This window comes from Sinocyclocheilus rhinocerous, unplaced genomic scaffold (assembly GCF_001515625.1).
Source record: "Sinocyclocheilus rhinocerous isolate Xijiao unplaced genomic scaffold, SAMN03320098_v1.1 scaffold4136, whole genome shotgun sequence".
Classification (NCBI taxonomy): domain Eukaryota; kingdom Metazoa; phylum Chordata; class Actinopteri; order Cypriniformes; family Cyprinidae; genus Sinocyclocheilus; species Sinocyclocheilus rhinocerous.
In genome coordinates this window covers 43,915-58,092 of record NW_015638206.1, presented here as the reverse complement: position 1 = coordinate 58,092, position 14,178 = coordinate 43,915, and the positions used below count along the sequence as shown (strand labels likewise).

At 44.9% G+C, this 14,178-nt stretch overlaps 1 protein-coding gene across 1 annotated transcript in view; it reads left to right on the top strand.

Annotated features, from left to right (window-relative positions):
• LOC107749625 (atlastin-2) overlaps positions 1–13,739 on the top strand; it is a 24,415-nt gene extending 10,676 nt beyond the window's left edge. Inside the window, exons 3-13 of the mRNA XM_016564790.1 lie at positions 178–312; positions 1,426–1,530; positions 1,602–1,652; positions 2,777–2,833; positions 4,330–4,422; positions 9,245–9,383; positions 9,732–9,859; positions 9,935–9,991; positions 11,046–11,117; positions 11,191–11,622; positions 13,279–13,739. Of these exons, the coding sequence (XP_016420276.1) occupies positions 178–312; positions 1,426–1,530; positions 1,602–1,652; positions 2,777–2,833; positions 4,330–4,422; positions 9,245–9,383; positions 9,732–9,859; positions 9,935–9,991; positions 11,046–11,117; positions 11,191–11,622; positions 13,279–13,389 (1,380 nt within the window). The 3' untranslated portion in view covers positions 13,390–13,739. The remainder of the gene's footprint in view (positions 1–177; positions 313–1,425; positions 1,531–1,601; positions 1,653–2,776; positions 2,834–4,329; positions 4,423–9,244; positions 9,384–9,731; positions 9,860–9,934; positions 9,992–11,045; positions 11,118–11,190; positions 11,623–13,278) is intronic.
• Positions 13,740–14,178: the final 439 nt, after the last annotated feature.

Genomic DNA, 14,178 nt, shown 5'->3' with positions numbered 1-14,178 from the left:
GATTACCATTCACTATCCATCACAGCCGCTTTACTGTGAAACACTGATGTTTTGTGTTGCTCTGAAACTCTTGTTTTGCTGTTGAGAGTGCTGTTGAGTTTAGACTGAACATACAGGACACATCAGCTGAGAGACCCACACAATGAAGCGAGCTGTGATGCTGTGTGTCTGTCTCAGGACTCAGACGCGTGGCTGGGTGGGACGGGCGAGCCGCTGACGGGCTTCACCTGGAGGGGCGGCTGTGAGCGCCAGACCACCGGCATTCAGGCCTGGAGCCACGTGTTTGTGGTGGAGAAACCCGACGGAAGCAGGGTAAAGCTCACAGCGTCTGAAACACACCACCAACACATGGTCACGTGACATGCAGCTACACACATACAATACTTCATCTTTTTGTGTGTTTTATTTTGATATTTATGTTCATTCAACACATTTATGATACACAGCGGTGTGTATTTGTTTTCAGTGATTCTCGAGTGAAAGTGAAGTAATCCAGTCAAATGGAAATATTGTTTATTTTTATATATATTTTTTATTTTATTATTTATTGCTTGAATATTTTTTAATTTTTATAATTTTTTGTTTATAATTTTTACTCATTTGTAGATTTATTTACATTTGTTTATTTTTATATTTTATTTTGTTAATTTGTATTATTTTTTATTCTTATTTTTTTATATTTTTATTATTATATTTATTGTTATGTACTTTTTAATTAATTAATTAATTTGATTATTATTATTTTACTTTTTAAAAATAAAAATATATTTTTTTTGTAATTTTTTTTTCTCTCTCTACTTATTTTAATTACTTATTTTTTTTAAATTTATTCTTGTATATTTTTATATTTTTATTTAGAATTTTTTTTTATACATGTTTTTTAATTGATATTTTTCCTCATTCATATATATATATATTTTTTTAATCTGCAACCACTGGCGGCTGGTGCTAAAAAAACTGTTTTTTAAACAAACGGCAGCAGGACTCAATGCAATTGTTAAATAACCATTTCACAAGTGACATAATAATGAATCATTAATGCTTTAAAAAGTTGAAAATTCAACTGTTAAAGCATGAAATAAGATACTGAATCAGTGAATTTGAGTTTAATGTGGGTGTATTATTAGTGAAGTGATCATTAAACATTTGTAATCATTCAAAAAAATATTAACCATTTATATTATTTCAGATATTTAACTTATTTTAACATGTTGAAGTAGGCTTCTTCCCTGGCCACTGCCTGCAGCAGTACACTGTGATCTTTTTCTGTTTTTCCTCATTATCTAGTGCTGTTTTCCTGTGTCAGGCGGTCCTGTGATTTTCACTCATTCTGTGGCTCGAGCTGCTCCGTGTGTGTGTGTTTGTGTGTGTGTGCGGTCAGGCGTGTTCTGGCTCAGTTACCCGTGACCGTGTGTGTGTCCGCAGGTGGCTGTGCTGCTTCTGGACACGCAGGGAGCGTTTGACAGTCAGTCCACCATCAAAGACTGCGCCACACTGTTCGCCCTCAGCACCATGACCAGCTCCGTACAGGTACGACACGCGTCACGTGTGCGTCGCTAAGAGAGCATGCAGTGTCCTGATGCTCCTGTTTTTATGCGCAGGTCTATAACTTGTCCCAAAACGTTCAAGAAGACGATCTGCAGCATCTTCAGGTGAGATGCGCTGCTCAATGAAAAAACTCTAAACACAGTTCTCTACATTACACACATCATTTGAAACTAACAGCTCTTTTGTTTAATTTGGGAAACACTGCCATTTAAATGCCACACTCATTTACTGATGACCTACACACAGTGATCATGTGTGAAAACACTTAGACATCATTCTACAGCTCGAGTCTGTGTTTGTGTGTGTGTGCGGTCAGGCGTGTTCTGGCTCAGTTACCCGTGACCGTGTGTGTGTCCGCAGGTGGCTGTGCTGCTTCTGGACACGCAGGGAGCGTTTGACAGTCAGTCCACCATCAAAGACTGCGCCACACTGTTCGCCCTCAGCACCATGACCAGCTCCGTACAGGTACGACACGCGTCACGTGTGCGTCGCTGAGAGAGCATGCAGTGTCCTGATGCTCCTGTTTTTATGCGCAGGTCTATAACTTGTCCCAAAACGTTCAAGAAGACGATCTGCAGCATCTTCAGGTGAGATGCGCTGCTCAATGAAAAAACTCTAAACACAGTTCTCTACATTACACACATCATTTGAAACTAACAGCTCTTTTGTTTAATTTGGGAAACACTGCCATTTAAATGCCACACTCATTTACTGATGACCTACACACAGTGATCATGTGTGAAAACACTTAGACATCATTCTACAGCTCGAGTCAGTTCAGTATTGATTCGGTTCAGTTGCATAACTGTGTAAAATTCATCAGTCATACATACTGTAGATTCAGTGTATTTGTGCATATGCATGTACAGTATGTGTAGTTTGGCGTGTATGTGGCTAATTATTTTATGTTTGTGTGTAGAGTTACTATGCAAAAATACAATTTTTAGAAGAGTTAAAATAGTTTTCAAAGAAGTGTTTGCTTTTGCAAGATGTGATGTTTTGCATGTTGTGTGTAGAGTTTTGAGAAATGGATTAGATGATGAACAGCAGTCACAGGTGTACTTCACATTATCAGCACTAGATCTTCAGCATGTCAGACCTGTTCTAAGTGCGTCACTGTATCATGAATCCTTTGAGATGTTGTCATGTCACTGCATTAGAAACAGAATGAAGTGACTCAAGTGTTCAAATATGCTCTGTATTATAATGTGTGCTTCTGCTTCTTCAGCTCTTCACAGAGTACGGTCGACTGGCCATGGAGGAGATCTACCTGAAACCCTTCCAGGTATGATGTGCGCGCAAGTGAGGGAGTATGTGTGTGAGCAAGTGTGAGTTAGTGTGTGTGTGAGTGAGTTCACGAGTGAGTGAGCGAATGTGTGCACGAGTGTGTGTGAGTGAGCGTGAGTTAGTGTGTGCGCAAGCGTGAGTGTGTTCGTGAGTGAGTGTTTTGAGTTAGCGTGTGCATGAGTGTAAGTGAGCGAGTGTGATCACGAGTGTGAGTGAGCGTGAGTTATTGTGTGTGAGTGAGCGACTGTGTTTGCGAGTGCACGAGTGTGTGCGAGCATGAATTTGTGTGTGTGCAAGTGTGAGTGAGTGTGTTCACGAGTGAGTGTGAGCGAGGTTTATGAGTGAGTGTGTGCAGGAGTGCGTGAGTTAGCATGTGCACGAGTGAGTGAGCAAGTGTGTGCGAGCATGAATTTGTGTGTGTGCGCGTGCGCAAGTGTGAGAGTGTGTGCACGAGTGTGAGTGAGCGTGAGTTGGTGTGTGTGCGCAAGTGTGAGTGTGTTCACGAGTGAGTGTTTTGAGTTAGCGTGTGCACGAGTGTGAGTGAGCAAGTGTGTGCGAGCATGAATTTGTGTGTGTGCAAATGTGAGTGAGTTCGTTCACGAGTGAGTGTGAGCGAGGTTTATGAGTGAGTGTGTGCAGGAGTGCGTGAGTTAGCATGTGCACGAGTGAGTGAGCAAGTGTGTGCGAGCATGAATTTGTGTGTGTGCAAATGTGAGTGAGTGTGTTCACGAGTGAGGGTGTGCACGAGTGTGAGCGAGCATGAGTTTTTGTGTGTGCGTGCGCAAGTGTGAGTGTGTGTGCACGAGTGTGAGTGAGCGTGAGTTGGTGTGTGTGTGCAAGTGTGAGTGTGTGCACGAGTGAGCGTGAGCAAGTGTGTGCCCAAGTGAGTGAGCGTGAGTTAGTGTGTGCGCACAAGTGTGAGTGAGCGAGTGTGAGCGAGTTTTATGAGTGAGTGTGTTCAGGAGTGCGTGAGTTAGCGTGTACACAAGTGTGAGTGAGCGAGTGTGTTCACGAGTGTGAGCGAGCATGAGTTAGTGTTTGTGAGTGAGCGAGTGTGTTTGTGAGGGCACAATGTGAGCGAGCATGAGTTTGTGTGTGTGTGTGTGTGTGCAAGTGTGAGTGAGTGTGTTCACGAGTGAGTGTGTGCACGGGTGTGAGCGTGAGTTAGTTTGCACGTGCAAGTGGGAGTTACTGTTCACTAGTCAGTGTGAGCTAGTTTTATGAGTGAGTGTGTTCACGAGTATAATTGAGCGTGAGTTAGTGTGCGTAAGTGTGAGTGAGTGAGCGTTCACAAGTGTGCAAGATGTGTGTGTTTGTGTGAGTGAGTGTGCACGAGTGCAAGCAAGAGTGTGTTTGTGTGAGTGTGAGTGAGTGAACAAGTGTGTGTGAGCATGTGATTGTGCAAGTGAGTGAGCGTGTCTCTGAAAGAGTGTGTGTGTGAGTGTGTGTGTGAGAGACGCTGCAGTGACGTCGTGTGTCTGTGCTGGTCTGCAGTCGCTGATGTTTCTCATTCGAGACTGGAGTTACCCGTACGAACACGCTTACGGTCTGGATGGGGGAAATAAGTTCCTGGAGAAGAGGCTGCAGGTGGGTCACATGACGCCGCAGGTATCTGGTTTCTCCTGCTCTTTATCACGCATCACATGAGCTGAATTATGCCGTGATTCTCAGGTCAAACAGAATCAGCACGAAGAGCTGCAGAACGTCAGGAAGCACATCCACTCCTGCTTCTCCAGCATCAGCTGCTTCCTGCTGCCGCACCCCGGCCTCAAAGTGGCTGTGCAGGAGTGCGTGAGTTAGCATGTGCACGAGTGAGTGAGCAAGTGTGTGCGAGCATGAATTTGTGTGTGTGCAAATGTGAGTGAGTGTGTTCACGAGTGAGTGTGAGCGAGGTTTATGAGTGAGTGTGTGCAGGAGTGCGTGAGTTAGCATGTGCACGAGTGAGTGAGCAAGTGTGTGCGAGCATGAATTTGTGTGTGTGCAAATGTGAGTGAGTGTGTTCACGAGTGAGTGTGAGCGAGGTTTATGAGTGAGTGTGTGCAGGAGTGCGTGAGTTAGCATGTGCACGAGTGAGTGAGCAAGTGTGTGCGAGCATGAATTTGTGTGTGTGCAAATGTGAGTGAGTGTGTTCACGAGTGAGTGTGAGCGAGGTTTATGAGTGAGTGTGTGCAGGAGTGCGTGAGTTAGCATGTGCACGAGTGAGTGAGCAAGTGTGTGCGAGCATGAATTTGTGTGTGTGCAAATGTGAGTGAGTGTGTTCACGAGTGAGTGTGAGCGAGGTTTATGAGTGAGTGTGTGCAGGAGTGCGTGAGTTAGCATGTGCACGAGTGAGTGAGCAAGTGTGTGCGAGCATGAATTTGTGTGTGTGCAAATGTGAGTGAGTGTGTTCACGAGTGAGTGTGAGCGAGGTTTATGAGTGAGTGTGTGCAGGAGTGCGTGAGTTAGCATGTGCACGAGTGAGTGAGCAAGTGTGTGCGAGCATGAATTTGTGTGTGTGCAAATGTGAGTGAGTGTGTTCACGAGTGAGTGTGAGCGAGGTTTATGAGTGAGTGTGTGCAGGAGTGCGTGAGTTAGCATGTGCACGAGTGAGTGAGCAAGTGTGTGCGAGCATGAATTTGTGTGTGTGCAAATGTGAGTGAGTGTGTTCACGAGTGAGTGTGAGCGAGGTTTATGAGTGAGTGTGTGCAGGAGTGCGTGAGTTAGCATGTGCACGAGTGAGTGAGCAAGTGTGTGCGAGCATGAATTTGTGTGTGTGCAAATGTGAGTGAGTGTGTTCACGAGTGAGTGTGAGCGAGGTTTATGAGTGAGTGTGTGCAGGAGTGCGTGAGTTAGCATGTGCACGAGTGAGTGAGCAAGTGTGTGCGAGCATGAATTTGTGTGTGTGCAAATGTGAGTGAGTGTGTTCACGAGTGAGTGTGAGCGAGGTTTATGAGTGAGTGTGTGCAGGAGTGCGTGAGTTAGCATGTGCACGAGTGAGTGAGCAAGTGTGTGCGAGCATGAATTTGTGTGTGTGCAAATGTGAGTGAGTGTGTTCACGAGTGAGTGTGAGCGAGGTTTATGAGTGAGTGTGTGCAGGAGTGCGTGAGTTAGCATGTGCACGAGTGAGTGAGCAAGTGTGTGCGAGCATGAATTTGTGTGTGTGCAAATGTGAGTGAGTGTGTTCACGAGTGAGTGTGAGCGAGGTTTATGAGTGAGTGTGTGCAGGAGTGCGTGAGTTAGCATGTGCACGAGTGAGTGAGCAAGTGTGTGCGAGCATGAATTTGTGTGTGTGCAAATGTGAGTGAGTGTGTTCACGAGTGAGTGTGAGCGAGGTTTATGAGTGAGTGTGTGCAGGAGTGCGTGAGTTAGCATGTGCACGAGTGAGTGAGCAAGTGTGTGCGAGCATGAATTTGTGTGTGTGCAAATGTGAGTGAGTGTGTTCACGAGTGAGTGTGAGCGAGGTTTATGAGTGAGTGTGTGCAGGAGTGCGTGAGTTAGCATGTGCACGAGTGAGTGAGCAAGTGTGTGCGAGCATGAATTTGTGTGTGTGCAAATGTGAGTGAGTGTGTTCACGAGTGAGTGTGAGCGAGGTTTATGAGTGAGTGTGTGCAGGAGTGCGTGAGTTAGCATGTGCACGAGTGAGTGAGCAAGTGTGTGCGAGCATGAATTTGTGTGTGTGCAAATGTGAGTGAGTGTGTTCACGAGTGAGTGTGAGCGAGGTTTATGAGTGAGTGTGTGCAGGAGTGCGTGAGTTAGCATGTGCACGAGTGAGTGAGCAAGTGTGTGCGAGCATGAATTTGTGTGTGTGCAAATGTGAGTGAGTGTGTTCACGAGTGAGTGTGAGCGAGGTTTATGAGTGAGTGTGTGCAGGAGTGCGTGAGTTAGCATGTGCACGAGTGAGTGAGCAAGTGTGTGCGAGCATGAATTTGTGTGTGTGCAAATGTGAGTGAGTGTGTTCACGAGTGAGTGTGAGCGAGGTTTATGAGTGAGTGTGTGCAGGAGTGCGTGAGTTAGCATGTGCACGAGTGAGTGAGCAAGTGTGTGCGAGCATGAATTTGTGTGTGTGCAAATGTGAGTGAGTGTGTTCACGAGTGAGTGTGAGCGAGGTTTATGAGTGAGTGTGTGCAGGAGTGCGTGAGTTAGCATGTGCACGAGTGAGTGAGCAAGTGTGTGCGAGCATGAATTTGTGTGTGTGCAAATGTGAGTGAGTGTGTTCACGAGTGAGTGTGAGCGAGGTTTATGAGTGAGTGTGTGCAGGAGTGCGTGAGTTAGCATGTGCACGAGTGAGTGAGCAAGTGTGTGCGAGCATGAATTTGTGTGTGTGCAAATGTGAGTGAGTGTGTTCACGAGTGAGTGTGAGCGAGGTTTATGAGTGAGTGTGTGCAGGAGTGCGTGAGTTAGCATGTGCACGAGTGAGTGAGCAAGTGTGTGCGAGCATGAATTTGTGTGTGTGCAAATGTGAGTGAGTGTGTTCACGAGTGAGTGTGAGCGAGGTTTATGAGTGAGTGTGTGCAGGAGTGCGTGAGTTAGCATGTGCACGAGTGAGTGAGCAAGTGTGTGCGAGCATGAATTTGTGTGTGTGCAAATGTGAGTGAGTGTGTTCACGAGTGAGTGTGAGCGAGGTTTATGAGTGAGTGTGTGCAGGAGTGCGTGAGTTAGCATGTGCACGAGTGAGTGAGCAAGTGTGTGCGAGCATGAATTTGTGTGTGTGCAAATGTGAGTGAGTGTGTTCACGAGTGAGTGTGAGCGAGGTTTATGAGTGAGTGTGTGCAGGAGTGCGTGAGTTAGCATGTGCACGAGTGAGTGAGCAAGTGTGTGCGAGCATGAATTTGTGTGTGTGCAAATGTGAGTGAGTGTGTTCACGAGTGAGTGTGAGCGAGGTTTATGAGTGAGTGTGTGCAGGAGTGCGTGAGTTAGCATGTGCACGAGTGAGTGAGCAAGTGTGTGCGAGCATGAATTTGTGTGTGTGCAAATGTGAGTGAGTGTGTTCACGAGTGAGTGTGAGCGAGGTTTATGAGTGAGTGTGTGCAGGAGTGCGTGAGTTAGCATGTGCACGAGTGAGTGAGCAAGTGTGTGCGAGCATGAATTTGTGTGTGTGCAAATGTGAGTGAGTGTGTTCACGAGTGAGTGTGAGCGAGGTTTATGAGTGAGTGTGTGCAGGAGTGCGTGAGTTAGCATGTGCACGAGTGAGTGAGCAAGTGTGTGCGAGCATGAATTTGTGTGTGTGCAAATGTGAGTGAGTGTGTTCACGAGTGAGTGTGAGCGAGGTTTATGAGTGAGTGTGTGCAGGAGTGCGTGAGTTAGCATGTGCACGAGTGAGTGAGCAAGTGTGTGCGAGCATGAATTTGTGTGTGTGCAAATGTGAGTGAGTTCGTTCACGAGTGAGTGTGAGCGAGGTTTATGAGTGAGTGTGTGCAGGAGTGCGTGAGTTAGCATGTGCACGAGTGAGTGAGCAAGTGTGTGCGAGCATGAATTTGTGTGTGTGCAAATGTGAGTGAGTGTGTTCACGAGTGAGGGTGTGCACGAGTGTGAGCGAGCATGAGTTTTTGTGTGTGCGTGCGCAAGTGTGAGTGTGTGTGCACGAGTGTGAGTGAGCGTGAGTTGGTGTGTGTGTGCAAGTGTGAGTGTGTGCACGAGTGAGCGTGAGCAAGTGTGTGCCCGAGTGAGTGAGCGTGAGTTAGTGTGTGCGCACAAGTGTGAGTGAGCGAGTGTGAGCGAGTTTTATGAGTGAGTGTGTTCAGGAGTGCGTGAGTTAGCGTGTACACAAGTGTGAGTGAGCGAGTGTGTTCACGAGTGTGAGCGAGCATGAGTTAGTGTTTGTGAGTGAGCGAGTGTGTTTGTGAGGGCACAATGTGAGCGAGCATGAGTTTGTGTGTGTGTGTGTGCAAGTGTGAGTGAGTGTGTGCACGGGTGTGAGCGTGAGTTAGTTTGCACGTGCAAGTGGGAGTTACTGTTCACTAGTCAGTGTGAGCTAGTTTTATGAGTGAGTGTGTTCACGAGTATAATTGAGCGTGAGTTAGTGTGCGTAAGTGTGAGTGAGTGAGCGTTCACAAGTGTGCAAGATGTGTGTGTTTGTGTGAGTGAGTGTGCACGAGTGCAAGCAAGAGTGTGTTTGTGTGAGTGTGAGTGAGTGAACAAGTGTGTGTGAGCATGTGATTGTGCAAGTGAGTGAGCGTGTCTCTGAAAGAGTGTGTGTGTGAGTGTGTGTGTGAGAGACGCTGCAGTGACGTCGTGTGTCTGTGCTGGTCTGCAGTCGCTGATGTTTCTCATTCGAGACTGGAGTTACCCGTACGAACACGCTTACGGTCTGGATGGGGGAAATAAGTTCCTGGAGAAGAGGCTGCAGGTGGGTCACATGACGCCGCAGGTATCTGGTTTCTCCTGCTCTTTATCACGCATCACGTGAGCTGAATTATGCCGTGATTCTCAGGTCAAACAGAATCAGCACGAAGAGCTGCAGAACGTCAGGAAGCACATCCACTCCTGCTTCTCCAGCATCAGCTGCTTCCTGCTGCCGCCCCCCGGCCTCAAAGTGGCCACCAACCCACACTTCGACGGCCGCTTGCGAGGTGAGAGCGCTGCGTCACTGCTGCCACTGCACTGCTTTGAAGCAGTTTGTCTGCTGATGACGAGAGAATACAAGACTCTTCACCGCACAACGGCTTGTGAAAGTGCAAATACTACAAAATGCATCATATCTAGTGAGAAAGTGTGACATGCTCATGCAAAACAGACACTATTTTTGAAATCTGCACCTAAAATTAATAAGAAACAAGTGTTGGGTTTCAGCAAATATGATGCAGGCCAGTGTTATTGATCACTGAAATATAAATTAGCATTAGCGTATGAACCAAGATGATCAGTAAACATCCGTCTGGTGTCTGTGTGTCTGTGTGTGTGTGTGTGTGTGTGTGTAGACATCGATGAGGAGTTCAAGAAGGAGCTGGTGAATCTGGTGCCGCTGCTTCTGGCTCCTGAGAATCTGATGGAGAAGGAGATCAGCGGCTCTAAAGTCACGTGTCGAGATCTGCTGCAGTATTTCAGAGTAAGACACACCTCTCCACTGCGTCTCCATCGTTCAGATGCCTGCTGGGATTGACCGTGTGTTTCTCTTTCGCAGGCCTACATGAAGATCTATCAGGGTGAAGACCTGCCGCATCCCAAGTCCATGTTACAGGTACAGACGTGATTGTCACGTCTCATAGAAAACATCAGTTTGGCCCACTAGAAGGTCTCTCGCATGCTTCGGTTACGTGCAGTTTAACTTGAAGAAGTTATGACTGTTGTGCAACAGAATGTACTTCTTAGAGTCGTAATAATACACTTTATTGAAACTTTATTTTTAAAGAATATCTCACACGATAACACAATTTTTAGTCCATGTTGTAATTTAAACTGTAAGCCTCAGCACTTTGTTTGCCAAAAAAATCTAAGAAATTGTTACATTTTCGTTTTTCGAAGTTTCATGCATCCATTAGATTATCACTGATTTTTGTACTAAATCATGAAACATAATCCAGAAAATCCACAAACATTTTAACAAACACAAAATTAGTTATTGTTGATGAATTCAATTTATTCAACATCCTTTTTGAGTTATTACAGTTTAGTTAAAATTTTGTTTAAAATGTAGGAAAATTAAAACGGAAAACATGGAATTTGTGAAAAAAATCTAAATGTTTGGGGTCCTACATGCATCATTCATGTAGTCATGAGCTCCATGAAATCTTTCATTATTATAGACGTTGTTATTGAAACTTTTGTTAATATTTCCATCTCATTGATATCTTTAGATGTTATGAAGCAGGATGCCCACCGGTCCTGAAATTCACTTTGATCCAATGTGAGGCCATAAAATAATCTTAAATTATAGAACAAAAGTCTTAATTAAAATTTGCAAAAAAATTTGACCCCAACCCAAAAGCTTTCCAAAACACACGTGTGTTGAAACGTTGCATGTGTATCTCAGCCAAATATTGTTCTATCATAACAAACCATACGTCAATGGAAAGCTTATTTATTCAGCTTTCAGATGATGCATAAATATCAATTTCACAAAATTGACCCTTATGACTGGTTTTGTGCTCCAGGGTCACATATGAGAAATATTCACCAAAGTGCAAGAAGAAATGCGTAGCTTAACCAGATCTTCAGACGGTTTGCAAACAGCAGGAGGTTTTGATTGGATGTTAGTTGGCTGATAGATGCTGTGTGTCTGTCGTGTGCCGCAGGCGACGGCTGAAGCTAATAACCTGGCCGCTGTAGCAGGAGCGAAAGACTCGTACAGCAGGAGCATGGAGCAGGTACGTCTCTCACCTGATCACGTGATCTCTCGGCTGTGACGCCCGTGACACACGCGTGTTCTCCCGTCTGCAGGTGTGCGGTGGAGACAGGCCCTACATGTCTCCGGCGGATCTGGAGCGCAGTCACGAGGAGCTGAAGCAGAGCTGTGTGCGTCAGTTCCGCGGCGTGAAGAAGATGGGCGGCGAGGAGTTCTGCCTCCGCTATCAGGAGCAGCTGGAGCAGGAGATCGACGAGGCCTACGCCAGCTTCCTCAAACACAACGACGGGAAGAACATTTTCTTCGCGGCGCGCACGCCGGCCACGCTGTTCGCCGTGATGTTCGTCATGTACGTGGCGTCGGTGGTGACGGGCTTCGTGGGTCTGAGCCCTGCGGCGGCGCTGTGTAACCTGCTGATGGGCCTGGCGCTGCTCTCGCTCTGCGTCTGGGTCTATGTCAGATACTCCGGGGAGTTCAGAGAGCTGGGCTGCTTCATCGACCGGCTGGCAGAAACCCTGTGGGAGCAGGTGCGTATCACATCGTCAGCACAAGAGCTGCTTCCTTCCTGTTTGTCTGTAGTGCAGCACAACAGGACTCTTATTCTGCAGTTTCTCGTCTTCCCCACTTCTGTCTCCCATCCAGCTGTTTTAAAAACACTAAAGGTTTTAAAGGAGACATATTATGCCCCCTGTGCAGCCAAACACAGAACAGTTAGCATGTTTTGCTCAAAATGTTCGTCATGGCATTAGAGCTGCTACACAGTTGTTGCTTGTGAAATCAAAATGGCGACGCCGTGGGTGGAAACTTACAGATTAAGGGGCGGTAATATTATAATGAGATCCCTTTGTGACGTCACCAAGGGAGCGAAATCAGACGCGCTGGTTTTCTCAGACGCTTGCAGAAAAAGGCTTCCCAAAACAAAGTTACTGGGTTCATCTTTTTCATGTTTCCTTGGTTGGTAGATGCACCGGGGACCTGATTATAGCACTTACAACCTGGAAAACTCAGATTTTCATCATATGTCACCTTTAAATGGTTATTATTGTTTATATAATGTTATATATTTTCTTAGAAAGTTTACTCAGGAAAAAATTTTTTAAAATAAATACATTAAAAAACCTAAGGCAGATGCCAAAAGCACTAAACATTATTACATTTTCACAGTTATTGTTTCTGTTATATTTATTTATTTGCCCATTCATTGTTGTGTATATTTATATCTATTTTTAATTTTTTTTATCTTTTTCTTAGACAGCTGTCAAAGGAACTTAATGTTATTATTGGTTCTATTTTATTGTATATTTTATTTTATTTTATTAAAGTATTTATTTTTATTTATTATATTATTTTTCAGTTTTTGTTTTTTGTTGTTTATATTTTTATTTTTAACCTCCCTCCCCCCAGTTAACCTTCTAAGGCAGGTGTCAAAAATATTAAATGTTTTTACATTTTCACACTGTTATTATTGTTTATTATGATGTATTTGATTTTTTTTATATGGATATTTTAAGTTTATGAATTTATTTTGAACCCTTGTTTCCCCAGGTAAACTTCCTAAGGCAGGTGTCATAAGCACTGAATGTTTTTAACGATCTATTTCTATTTTTTAAATGATTTTATTTATATTTGAACTTTATTTATTATGTTGAACTTTTTTCTTTTTTTTTTTACTTTCTAAGGTAGGTGTTAAAAACACTGAATGTTTTTAAATGTTCTCACAATTATTGTTTCTTTTATTAATTTTATATATATATATATATATATATATATATTTACTCAAAATAAATAAATGGGGGATAAAAAATTTTTTATATATATATTTTTTTTTTTATCCCCCATTTATTTATTTTGAGCCGAACAGTATAAATTTGTAATTGGCCATCATGTAGGTTCCCCAGAATCAGACCACCTCGATGATGATGATTTAGACACTTCTCAGCTCGAGTAATAAACCTTTATACTGTAGATTTGATCTTTCATTGATCCTGAAGATTGTGCTGCTCATTCAGTGCTGAAGTTAAGCTCTGAAACTCTTGTTCTGTGTCTGTAACGTCTCGCTCTCTTCTCACTCCATGCTCACACAGAGGACTCCGCGGAAGGTGAGAGTGACCTCTGACCTCTTCACCTCCATCACACGTGTGTGTGTGTGTGTGTGTGTTACTAACACGCGTCTCTGGTTTCAGGTCTTTTCCAAACTGTTCGAGGTCGCGCGGAGCAAAGTGACGCTGAGCGCCGTGATGCCGACGCCGCGACAGAGACTGTCCTCCAACAACAACGTCAAGAAGAAGAACTAGCCCGAGAATCTCACGTTCAGGACGCTCCATCACCGCCGAGGATTCTGGGAGTTTCACCAGGTGTCCTCTTTCTCATGTCATCTCTTCTGTCCGTCTCATCTGTGTTCATGGAGAAGCGTTCGGACTCGCTGACGTCTCTGTCCTCCTCCGGACGCGTCACATGACTCTGAGCGGGTCACGATCCACTACAGGACCTAGTTGAGAACGCTGAACTGTACCAATGATTTCAGTGTCTGCTGTACAGACGAACTTCCTGTGCTTCATCATTCCATCCATCCAGACTGTGTTTCCTGTACAGACGAAGGTTTTTAAACTGCTCACTGTAGGGCATGATATCTCACTGCGCGAGATAAACGTGTGTGACTCACGCTGCCTTTGGAGCAGAGAAAACATGGATTCATGTTCATCAGCAGGAATGATGCTGTGATTCGTGTCCATATTGGAGAGAAACACTCACACACACACACATACACACACTCACACATACACACACTCACACATACACACACTCACACATACACACACTCACACATACACACACTTCACACACACACACACTTGTGCACACCCACCCACATACACAAACATACTCGTGCAACACACACACTCACACACTCACACATACACATACTTCACACACACACACTTTTGCACACCCACCCACATACACAAACATACTCGTGCAACACACACACTCACACACTCACACATACACATACTTCACACACACACACTTTTGCACACCCACCCACATACACAAACATACTCGTGCAACACACACTCTCTCTC